The sequence below is a fragment of the Taurulus bubalis genome (assembly GCF_910589615.1).
Source record: "Taurulus bubalis genome assembly, chromosome: 9".
In the NCBI taxonomy this organism is placed as follows: Eukaryota; Metazoa; Chordata; class Actinopteri; order Perciformes; family Cottidae; genus Taurulus; species Taurulus bubalis.
In genome coordinates, this window is record NC_136597.1 from 16742991 (window position 1) to 16755257 (window position 12267).

The 12267-nt window shown below is 38.2% G+C and overlaps 2 protein-coding genes across 3 annotated transcripts; both read right to left on the reverse strand.

The window, feature by feature from the left end:
- Positions 1–1758: 1758 nt before the first annotated feature.
- idh3a (isocitrate dehydrogenase (NAD(+)) 3 catalytic subunit alpha) lies at positions 1759–6003 on the reverse strand. Of its 2 annotated transcripts, XM_079223487.1 has the most exons (9): positions 5977–6003; positions 5628–5742; positions 5239–5426; positions 4806–4939; positions 4609–4711; positions 4415–4479; positions 3806–3890; positions 2521–2673; positions 1759–2435 (listed from the first exon to the last, which is right to left on the reverse strand). In XM_079223487.1, exons 1-9 carry the CDS (start codon positions 5998–6000, stop codon positions 2352–2354), a joined length of 951 nt encoding a protein of 316 aa, XP_079079613.1. In that variant the 5' UTR covers positions 6001–6003; the 3' UTR covers positions 1759–2351. The 2 variants fall into 2 exon arrangements, with proteins under 2 accessions (XP_079079613.1, XP_079079614.1); XM_079223488.1 differs by lacking the exons at positions 1759–2435; positions 2521–2673 and adding an exon at positions 3479–3565.
- A 1916-nt stretch (positions 6004–7919) lies between these two features.
- Positions 7920–11095, reverse strand: lrrc61 (leucine rich repeat containing 61; the record flags this gene model as incomplete). Its single annotated transcript, XM_079223150.1, has 9 exons — positions 7920–8525; positions 8662–8787; positions 9003–9071; positions 9160–9225; positions 9311–9396; positions 9581–9641; positions 9754–9900; positions 9982–10077; positions 11068–11095. The coding sequence occupies 9 exons, from the start codon at positions 11093–11095 to the stop codon at positions 8419–8421; spliced, it is 786 nt and encodes a 261-aa protein (XP_079079276.1). The 3' UTR covers positions 7920–8418.
- Positions 11096–12267: the final 1172 nt, after the last annotated feature.

Genomic DNA, 12267 nt, shown 5'->3' on the forward strand with positions numbered 1-12267 from the left:
GAAGCGGAGGCTTTCCATATATTTTTCAGAAGTGTATGCAAAAGTTAAATAATTCTTATCCAATGTGAGAAAATCTGGGCCAAACCAAACAGAATACGTAAATGCATTTTTGAAAGAGAGAATGTTATATTGATATTCAACTTTATTATTAAAAGCCATTCCTCCTCACCCTGGCTGACAGCCTTGTGCTGCAAAGGCGTCAGGCTGAGCCGGGCCTGACTTGCTGTCAGATGTTCTTTGGTACAAAATGGTCAACGTAACCTCTGATGAGTCAGGCAAAATTAGCTTTTGGGGAAGCAAAATTGTCATGTGTTTCCTCAATATGGAAGACAAAACAAGAGAAGCTTTGGATGAAGACGGATGGCTGCATTCTGGAGATCTGGGATAGATTTATTTTACATCACAGGGCGAATACAATATATAATGTGAGCAAATTAAGCTATTGTCAGAAAATGGCTCTTCTTAGATCACCCTGCTCACATTATGTACATGCACACCTGAGTCCACATTGATCTGAACAGAACATGCAGCTCTATTATCCGTGTTATGAGTCATGTAATGTCAGGGTGCCCTGTCGCTCTCTTCATCCAGAGGTGATTATCACAGCTGGAGGGGAGAATGTCCCCGTTCCCCTCGAGGAAGCAGTGATGCCATGCTCATTGAGGACAAGAAGAGAACTTGTCAATGCTTTTTACACTGAAGGTAATGCCTTATTATCCAGGTAATGGGAAATTATATGCTGCATTCGTCTATGACTATCTTTGTGAATAAATCATTTACAGACATAAATTAACATTTATTTGTAGTTTTATTTTATAGTTCTAGTTTTATAGTTGTATAGTTTTTTTTGTTGAGATTTCTAACAAACCAGGGGGTGTAAGTGAAGTGAAGCAATTCAAGTAAATGGTTTAACAAATTACTGCAATTAGTCATGATTTGTGATGTGGAAATATGTATGACCCTAGAACTCTGTGTTCCAGTGTTGTAGCAACACAGAAACCACAGAGCCAACAGAGGAGCTGAGCACGGAGGCCGTGCAAGCAACCAAGGTGTCTGACATCATCGGGGGAAAGGACAAAGAAATGTACTGCACCCTGCCAGAAGGAATCAGCTGAATCAACAGTCACCGCTAATGCCCAACACATACACAAGTGAACTATTCTAAGAAAAGACTTCTGTTTCTGAAGAGCTGGGTAAGTTTGGCATAACATGATTCACTAGACAATGTTATGTACTCAATAGATTATTCTCTATGTATTGAAAGCCATGCAATTGTAAGGACTGCAGTAAACTATTGCTCATTATATCGTTGTCTGGTTTCTGGTCCCACAATGAAGCTCTGTTGCCTTCTTGTGTTGGAGACAAGGTCAGAGCGAGCCTCTATTAAGAGTCAAGTTCCTACAGAACGACTATGAAAATCACATCACATATCTCATCATCATCCTTGTGGGCATGTATGGAATTGAATCATCTCTGTGGCCTTTGTTAAAAATAATACAGGAACCACAGTTTATTTTATACTGAAAACACCATTTTGATACATTTTCTCTTCAGCAGAAGTATTTCTTTCTAATTCCTATTAGTTTCTGGTACTTGTACTGCTTTGAAACCATACCAGTTACTTTATGACAGGATCCTGGCTGGTATGTTTTGTAAATATGTTGTATTCAGTTTAGAGTTTATACCAATAATGGTTAAACATGTAACATGGACATAACTTCCACCAGCAATGCAATTACACAGGAGTCATCGTCATAGCAGCTGAGATGGTTTATGACACCCACAAGTAATTTGCAAAACACTGAATTAAGTCATTCATCATTTTTGATGTCTTTAAAATATTCATTTTTCTTTATACATTCATTATATTTGCAGCAAGAAAAAAACAGTATGAGACTTTAGTGCAAAATATCTGCAATTTTCATAATAGATATACATATAACCATTAACTGATAATGTTTAAATCCTTAAAGCTTAAATCAACATTTTTTCCATAAATTAACATGAAACATATCCACAAACATAATTGACGGGGGTTGACCCGTTGACATTTTTTCAAGTGTTCATGAAAGTTACGGATTGCATCTTTTATGTCAAAAGAACAATGTTACTTACATAAGACAATAGTTGAAATTCAGCCAATAAATAGACAATATCCACCACAGATTAAACGGTTCAGGAATAAAATGCATATCATATATATAGTAACAGTTGCTCAAGAGACAAGAACAATACAACATTGGAATTTCTAATCCCAGAGTGTTTTTTTTTAAATACATATTGTGATTTCAAATGTACAGATACAACTTGACATGAAATAAAGTGACCGTAACAAATAAGTCGTGGTCTTATTAAACCAGATCCCGCAGTCGTTGACATATTGCTTCTGTGAATTCTGAGCACTTTGAGTTTCCTCCCAGGTCTTTAGTTAGAACCTTGAAGACGGATGATGAAATAAAAATAAATAATACAAACATACAACCAAGATAGCACTTCGGAGTTCCTTGAAAAGTAGATTACCTTTTTGTCTCGAATGACGTCAAAGCAGGCGGTCTCAATCCTCTGGCCGTGGCCGTGCAGGCCCATGTGCCGCAGCATCATGACAGCACTGAGTAGCAAGGCGGTGGGGTTGGCCATGTCTTTTCCTGCTATATCTGGGGCAGTTCCATGAACCTGACAAGAGAAATTAAATCACAATTTATCATCATAGTTCAGATTTCTGAAAAGATGAAAAACATGAAGAAGTCTAAATTCGATGTGCCACAACTAACTCTCGGGCACAAAAGGAGGTCTGCACACTTCAATTGGTTTATTTGTCTTGAAAGGCAACATTTCAATCTGCATCATCCTCCGCAAGTAAACGTGAAAGAGAAAACAAGCCTCTCTGAACAGGTAGCCATCAGTCCCGAGCACTATCACATGCTAGTCCTCAAACAACAAGGAAAAAATATACCACAAGGTGGCAATACTGTAGGCGACTGTGACTCAGTGGTGAGTAGGTTCGGCGGTTCGATCCCCGGCTCTGGGTCCATGTGTCCTTGGGCAAGACACTTAACCCCAAATTGCTTCCGTAGCTGTTCTACATATGTGTGTGTGTGAATGTTAGTTAGCCCTGATGGGCAGGTGGCATCTTAGCCACTGCCATCAGTGTATGAATGGGTGAATGATGACAAGTAGTTTTAAAGCGCTTTGAGTGGTCGGAAGCCTAGAAAAGCGCTGTACAAGAACAGGCTCATTCACTCATAAACACCAGAAAAAAAAAAAAATATATATACTATATATATATATATATATATATATATATATATATATATATATATATATATATATATATATATATATATATATATATATATATATATATATAAAGTACAATGTCAAATATGACATATCAAATGAACACCATGTGCCTTTTAGGTTAAGAAGGTGGAATAAAAAACAACGTGCCTTTGCTTGTCACATGTGGTATCTTTTCTTCCTCTGCTGTTTGCTGACCAACAGGTGATAGCAATCTGGGCTACAAGGGAGGCCTGTTTTCTCTTTCCCGTTTGCCTGATGAAGATCTCTGCAGATCGTAACAAGAGAAAGAGAAATTAACCTTTTGCAGCCATGTGGAACTGTGTGCAGGCCTCCGCTGTGCCCTACAGTTACGTTTTTGGTTTCGCATCTTATACTGTATATGTGCCAGCATGTGAACACACTTGGTCTCTCTCCTTAACTGGGCTCACAAACTTCTAATGTGAAACATGTACTTTGATCATCACTGTGAGGAAAAAGAAAAAGAGAGGGATTAAAAAGAACATACCGACTCAAATATGGCAACACCATTGGCACCAATGTTTCCACTAGGAGTGACTCCAAGACCTCCAATTAGTCCGGCACAAAGATCACTGTAATGGTAAACAAACAGTTACCTTGAGATTTATTATTGTGAATAAGTGATGCAGATCTAGGCAGTGCAATTTGTTTAACACTCAGCATCACTACAAATCAGTTTTGTCTACAAAAGGTTTGTAGACGTTCGTTAAGTTCAGATTTCAACTGATTTGTCTTTTATTGATACATTAAATCTGTGACAAGATCATTTCAGGTAAGCCTAAAGTTACTTTTCCTACGTTTTTTTTTTTTTTTAAATTGTTGGAATATGTGTGGTTGAATCCACACAGTCTGTACGACTTTCTTGGTTCCAATTTATTTCTAAATGTACATTAAAACAAGATTAAATAATTGAGTGTGTTTACAAATGCATGTTTGCAAATAGAGAACTTGCTGCATGTTTACTGTATCTGCTGTCTGAACAATTAAATATGTTTGTAAATATGTGCTCTTTGGTCAATTTCATTGAAGAACAAAAATAATGGAGAAAATATTACTTATTAATAAAAACGGTTCACTATGTAAGAGGTTTACTTACCTCAAGATGTCTCCATACAAATTCGGCATCAGTAATACATCAAACTGTGTGGGATCCTGTACCATCTATAAAAACATGTATAAACCATGCAACTATTAATTCATAAGCAAAACCTCCCAAAAAATACTTCTTTATATCCATCTAAAACAGTATATACACAAAACCAATTAATTTCAAAAGCTATTGGGACTTACATTAAGGCACACAGTATCCAAGTACATCTCGTTGAATTTCACATCCTTGTGCTTTTCAGCAGCTTCTCTGCATTTTCGTAGGAAAAGGCCATCAGACATGCGCCTATAAAATAGAGGAGGACAACCATTTAATTTTAGCAAACAGTTTAAAAAAAATGACAAATTACTTCAAGTAATCTGTACTGAATAAAACTTACATAATATTGGCCTTATGCACAGCAGTAACATTGGCCCTCTGATTATTTTTGGCATATTCAAAAGCATACTCTGCGATGCGTTGGCTGGCTTGCTCTGTAATGAGCTTAATACTCTGTACAACCCCATCAACAATCTGAAAATGTACAAATCCAAGAGACATTCAGGTAAAATATGTAAAGTACAACTTGTGTTTGAGATATAAAAAAAAAAAAATGCGAACGGTTCAATTCCTTAAAAAAAAAAAAAGCTGTCTTCACTGGCGAAGCTGAAGAAGAGGATGAGATACAATGTTTTAAACTACTCAATGAAATAAGCCTATATGTTAATTCAATGAGGAAATAATCAAAATGTCATAAGAACAATTAATGTATGAAAAATAAACTGTAAACAATGTAACAACTAAACAAGTTATGTGTTGTTAAAGGGTCTCACCACATGTTCAATCCCACTGTATTCTCCCTCAGTGTTCTCCCTGATGGTGACCAGGTTCACGTCAGTGTAGGGAGTCTTATAGCCCTCAATGGACACACAGGGACGCACATTGGCATAGAGGTCAAAGGTTTTCCTCAGCAGGAGGTTCATAGAGGGATGGCCAGCAGCTATTGGTGTCTTCAAAGGACCTGTAGATTGTTAAGCAATTCAACATTATTCACTAGAACAAAAACAATTTTTTGGATGGATACGATCTAAACCAATATGTTATGTTTGCAATTAACAGTAAGGTATCGATCACTTGCTTTTTAAACCTCTTTCTAAGACAAAGCATGAAGTGATGTTATTGCTATTGCTGTTTCATAGTAATTATAAGCCTACCTAGTTACCTTTTAGGCCAATTTTGTTCCTGTCCATGGATTCTTTGGCATCAGGAGGGATCATCCACTTGCCACCAGGTCCTTGGATGGCTGTAACATTTCTCTCCTCCCACTGAATAGGTGCCTAGATTAAATACAAAAGTGTATGTACATTAAAATCACTAGATTAGTTTACATGATGCAGCTTTTTCCAAGACGTTAATAAAAAAAAATGTTTTATCCGATTTGTGTTTTGAGTATTAGTGCTGGTATAATGCAAATATAGTGTTATCTTTTGCAAACAAAAAAAAAATAAATAAATTGCTGGTTAATGTTCCTGGTAAACAATGATGCCCGGTTCTGTTCACCCAGTACTAACTTTAGCTACTTCAAATATCTTCATCACAGCAGTGGAGATCTCTGGACCAATTCCATCCCCAGGGATTAAAGTAACAGTATGAATCTGTGAGGCAAAACAAAGACACATAACGTTCAATATTACAAGAATAATTACCCACTTCAGAGCCACAGTTTAATACAACCCATAAATTACATCAACGGTCTTTAAGATGTTTTGTGCAACACAAGAGAAAAAATAGATACCCCACGCATGAACGTCCCGGGTTGTGGAGGCTCCTTCTTCAGAGCTCCAACCACTCGTGACACCTGATAATCAAAATGGTCAAGGTTTGTAGAGTGAAAAATAAAACACTTCCTCCAACCCCAGCCCCCGAACAAAGAACAGAAGTACCCAAGAAGTGTACACTTATGTTACAAGACTACTTGATCTGGATAACTATTCTCTAGTGCTGCACTGCTTCTGACCAAAAGGTACGTCATTACTGTTGTGCCAATCCCTGGTCACTCTAGTACAGCACACATTTCACAAAAAACATTATGTTTGGATGGATGGATTCACAGCAGGAGCTCTTAAATAGCATATTCATTGTATTGAAAAAGCAATTTGCTGTTGTCTTGTTAAGTATAATCAACAAATCAAATTAGCCTTTGCTGTTGATAATCATCACCTCAAAAGAGGGCAATGTAGATCACCAATAGGAAAAGCCAGAGGTCACCTTTAGCTTAAAAACACACCTGACAGTTTACAGTAAATTACACATGTTATCGTAGCTTAGTTGAATTGCAGAACTTATAAACATGCAGTAGCAAAGGCGCTGACCGAGAACATTTGGCAAGTGCCCATTCCAGATTTGATTAACATTAGCGTTACTACTGCGGGAGATTGCTAACACTAGCTTTTTCCAAACGCAGAAAGGATAGTGCATATTTTACTACAGAGCTTTACGCTGAACTTACTTCCTGAGCCTTGATTTTATCCTTGCCATTGAGCGACAAACCCCACTGTTTTAGTAGGTTAAGAATCTGTAGATGAGGGACATTTTCATTGACATCTGTTGAGCAATCAGCTATACACTAACGTTGACAACAATGTACGATAAGCGAGCTAAACAGTCAATGATCAGGTTGCTATGGTAATAAGCAAGTAGAGCGTAGCTACGAGCTATGTTAGCTAAACGGGTCGGTCACGTTGAGGTGAATCCCTGGACTGCCTGCAGTCTTAATGTTAATGGATTAATATAAACATAATGCTATGAGTTTGGCGCAGCACTTAACACGCTATTTCCACGTTCCCCCCATACATACCGCTGACCTCCACGCCGTCCCTGCCATCTTCAACTAGCCAAGGTCGATGCAGCAGTAGCAGCAGCAGCAATCGTGAAGCTCACCGCAACTCAAAGCGGATTTCCGTTCGGGACTATTTCCACCACAAAATCAACCCGTATTAAATAAATCCACGCATTAGTCAGCGTCATGATTCATGACAATTTACATTAATTTTGAATGGATGCAACGTTCAGTTAAACACGCTTTTACTTTATTCTATAATACTGACTCGATTCATACTTAATGCACCTGCAAAAACAGGATTTATTCATGCTCTTATTCTTGATGTCTTACTGGATTAGCAACATTTAGGGAAATTACTTCATGTGCAGTCTCAGGTAACACCACACTATGAACAAACTAAATGCGAGCTTTTGAGATGAAAAAGCGTACTTGATAAGATCTTTAACGCTGGTCCAAAGTTTGGATGTTCTGCGACTAGAAGTTGCTTTGCATGACCACCACCAGGTGGCGCCACTGGACTGCTCATCAGAGTTCACGTCACACCATTAATAGATGTTTTCTTTTGGCTGTGGATGTGCAAACAATGTACCGGTTGTTGTTATGAGTAAAATTCAAAGATGTGAAGCACGACTTTCTAAGCATTGTATTTGCCACGAGGCGGTTCCACACAAAATAAACTGTATGATATAAAACAAGTAGAAACAGCTGAAACAATCATTCAATCAACTTTTGCAAAAGTTCACCTGACAAAGAAAGCATACAGCATGGGAGACATTTACTCCCAAAATTATCCAGCAATGCAAAATGGAAAAAAAGCTCTTAATTACTTAAAACCTATAGAAAATCTTAAGCAGCATATCTCTCAGCATAAATGCAGGCTACAACATGGTACAAAATGCACACTGTGCAAGTAAAGACATCTTTGAACCAAACTGAGGAGTGTCAGTATGGATACAGGTTTTCAAACTTACATGTATCCTTCGATACATAATGCATAGGATGAGATAGAACTTAAACAAATGCCTCACACTGCAACACAAAGCATGTGTCTGGCAATGATCCTTATCAAGCATTTGGATACAGCTTAGTAATTTGAAAAACCTACAGTACATTAGCCACGGTATATCATACAACAACAATTTGCACACAAATGTGTCTAAAATAGCCCGACTCAGATAGCATACTGCTTTGGCTGCTTCTTCAGGCTCATAGATCTTTCAGTTTGCGAAATTACATGAGTGGCTCTGTTGTTGAGGAGTCTGCATTCATGAAGTACATCTGGAGAAAAAAAATTGAGGGAAATGATTACATTGGATACCACAGTGTAAACACAATATAGTTGAGTTGATTGGTTAGTGTAGATCAAATGCAACACTTTTCTTTTGTAAAAATGGCTCTGCAGAGAACCTCTTACCGTTAAACTGTTTGTAGGCTTCTTCAATAATGGCATTATTTGATCTTTTTATCTCCCAGTAGTTATCCTCAACCCATGGTTTGCAATCTGGATGTTCAACAAGCTGTCCGTTCTTGTATAAACCGGCTGGACATTCATAAAAAGAAGACCAGTTCAGTATTATTTGACTTGAATATTAGAACGTTTACAAGTGCAACTGCATCACAGACATGTCAGGGATGCCATTGGACAATTGTGTATGCAAGAGAAATACTTTGATCAACAAACTGAACTTTAATTAATGGTGTTGTAATAATAAGTTATCAGTCATGATACAGCCACACACTAATTTACAAACATACCTTTGATAGTATCATCAATGTCCTTGCATAATTGGTACAACTCACTCCCACGTCCGACCACTCTTTCGCCTACAGTTTAGAAAACAGATTCAAACATGTAACAGTCTAGGAATTAACCTTATGCAAGAGACTAAAAAAAAAAAAGAATCAATCTTACCATCCAGCACTTTGATGTTGGGGAACATCTCAAGAACTATGTTTCTATATGATGAGTTCCTGCACACTGCAGAGAGAAAGCCATTGTGAGTTATCTTATCAAGATATTCCATTCATTGGGTTGTTCTCAAATAAAGTCACAAAAAACTTACCTGGATTAGTATAATTGTAAGTGTTGTCTTTAAGACGTATATTTTCTAGCTTCCTCAAAGGCTGAAGGCAGTGTAGGCTCTCAATGCTGTTGAAAAACATAACTATATTTTTACACAACCAATTCAGGATGTTATACTTCAAAATATAATTAACATAGTATTGTGTTTATCAGCAATGATACATAACATATGTAATTCATATTATAAATGTGACATACACAATCTTATTCATTGAGGGAAAGCATTTGGTCATTGGTCATATTGCAATACCTGGATATGATATTACCAGCCAGGTTTAAATGCTGTAAACTCTCACAAGTGCGCAGGGGCTCTGAAACCACACAAGTAATACAACAAAATATGATCATATTCACGACAGAGATTTCCATGAAAAGTGAACATGCAGCATGGAAGCAAAGAATATTTTGCTCCTGAAATCTTACCTAAATTGGAAATCCTGTTGGCAGACAATCCGAGTACAGAAAGAAGCCGGAGGGATGCTAGAGGAGCTACATTTGTGATGTTATTTCCAGAGAGGTCCAGTTTCTCTAAACTCATACACTCCCCAATGCATCCAAGATCGTGGATTCCTGTAAGAAACACAACTAATCATGACAAACAATAATGCATTTTTAAAGGCATTAATAGTAGATGCATTAATTCAATCTTACCAAGACCTCTCAATTTGAGAAACAGTATTGACTCCAAATCAAATTCTCCTGTACGTGACTTGAGCAGCACGGCAGTTATCTTCTCGCAGTCTGCATCTGAATGTATCAAGAGAAACAAGACTGCAGCATAACAAACCTCATCCACGTCCTGATATACGCAACACAATCCCAGTGTCCTTAGTTGTGAGTCAGTGCTGCAGAAGCAGAATGCTGGAAGCAATGTGTCAGCTCCATTCAAGGCGGAACAGTCAAACAACCCATGCAATCGTCCTGTAAACATTAAATACCGTATACACATATATATCAAGCAGAGTGCGGAGTTGCATTATCTGGCAGCCCGCTGAGCTTTTCCTCTCTCAGCTCTGGAGAAACGGGACACTAACGGGACACTAAGGGACACTAACAGGCAGACGTGCTGTTTGTGTGCGTGTTGCATGTTGTCGCATGCATGAATAACAACTGAGGAAGTTATATTTGGTTTAATTTCCTCAGGCAGAATCTGTCCTTAACGCCAACTGCACATGAATATTCTTTCATGAGCCTGAACAAATGAAACACTGACTCCCTGGTAGGTTGACCATGAATAATGATGCCGGGGTACATTTATTTTTTTTACATTTCATCCTGTGATAATTTCACCTCAGGTGTATTCATTTACTTAATGTGCAAATGAAAAGGACTGGCAGACAGGGTGCTTTAACCATGCTACCTAAAGGTGGAAACACGAATGTGTTGGACAAGTAGGGGCCAACACATCTTGAAACTCATCAACACACGCAGAAATAAATAATAACAACTGAAAAGGTGACGTGTTTAGCTTAGCTCGACACCATTAAGTGTTGTTAGCTAATGTTAGTAGCTGCCTGTCTCTTGGTTTCGGCTGCGTGGTTTCACGAGCATGATTCAGCCGGATGAGAGTGGGTGGGTTAGTTAATGAAATGATAATTTTTCATGTCTCCTCTGACGATGACACGCGCGCACAATGGTATGTGACGGACGATGCGCTGCTAGCTCCGTGTTAGCCGCAGCTAGCTAGCGCGGACCGCTGCTGGGTAGCATAGCAACAAGCTATCCGTCACAACTTACCTTGGTCTTTCTCTCGCTTTGAGTCCATCGCGGGCAACTTTGAGACTGTGAAAGCTACTTATCGCACTAAAAGGCGACAGTTTTAATCAACGCAATGAAAAGGGACAAGACAGTGATTGTTTTTTTGGAGGGGAAATGTAAAACTGGCATCTGTCCTGGGGTGCAGTCAGGACACGCTCACTGTGTTGCAACAGCACGCAGGTGGATGAGAGAGACAGACTCTGCATCTGAGCCGGAGGCGATGCTCTCTCAAAGGGCGAGGGGATCGTGGCACTATTTGTTAGATGTTGTGCTTGTGCAACAGGTTCGTGGAAATTAAAAGTTTTCTATTTGTACACAGCGATGACAAATAATTTACTCAATGTGTTTTGCGTGTGTTGTTGTGGGTGTGTTTGGTGACGTTGGTCAATTAATTAAATTAAGAGGATGGAAGATGGATGAGCTCGCAAAATCTAATTCAATCAGCGGTGAAGTAATCCATGTAAATATGCATTCCTAATATGAGTTCATTTGTTTACAAAATAAAGGAGCTGACAAATTTGTAAAATGGGTTAATAGTGTCATGGCCATATCCTTTCAGGTTTTTACTTATATACACATTACCAGTGATGGGAAGTACTTATTTACTCAGTTTGAGTATTTTTATTAGACACTACATTTTAGATGGAACTTTCATAGGACAAATCATTATTTAGGCTTATGTGACATCTAAAGTTACCTTTAGAGTGCTTTGTAGATTAATAGCTTATAAACAACATATACTACTAATAATGGTATAATATGATAATAATGACGATAATAATACAAATAATAATAATAGAAGTAGTCCTATTGCAGAATGACTGATTCTAAATGTTCCACCACTGCACGTAACACCCCACTTGTGTCCCAAAATAATGACGTTGTTGATGTGCTAGTATGCATATAAAGCTGTATTAAATTCCATGTTTGGTTTTGTTAACATTAAACAACCCACAATGTATAGACGGCATCTTCATTACCAGCAGGTTCTAGATTATGTATGTATTTATTTATTTATTTACCTGAGGTCCTATTGGTTTGCCTCTGGTGGACAGCAGCTGCCTGCCTGCTGCAGATCCGTCTGCAGCTCCAGGTCTCCGCAGACAACCTTCACTGGCTTCGACACTGGACACTAGTTTTCTACTTTTCTTTTCCTTTTCATGTTTTTCATGCATCCCC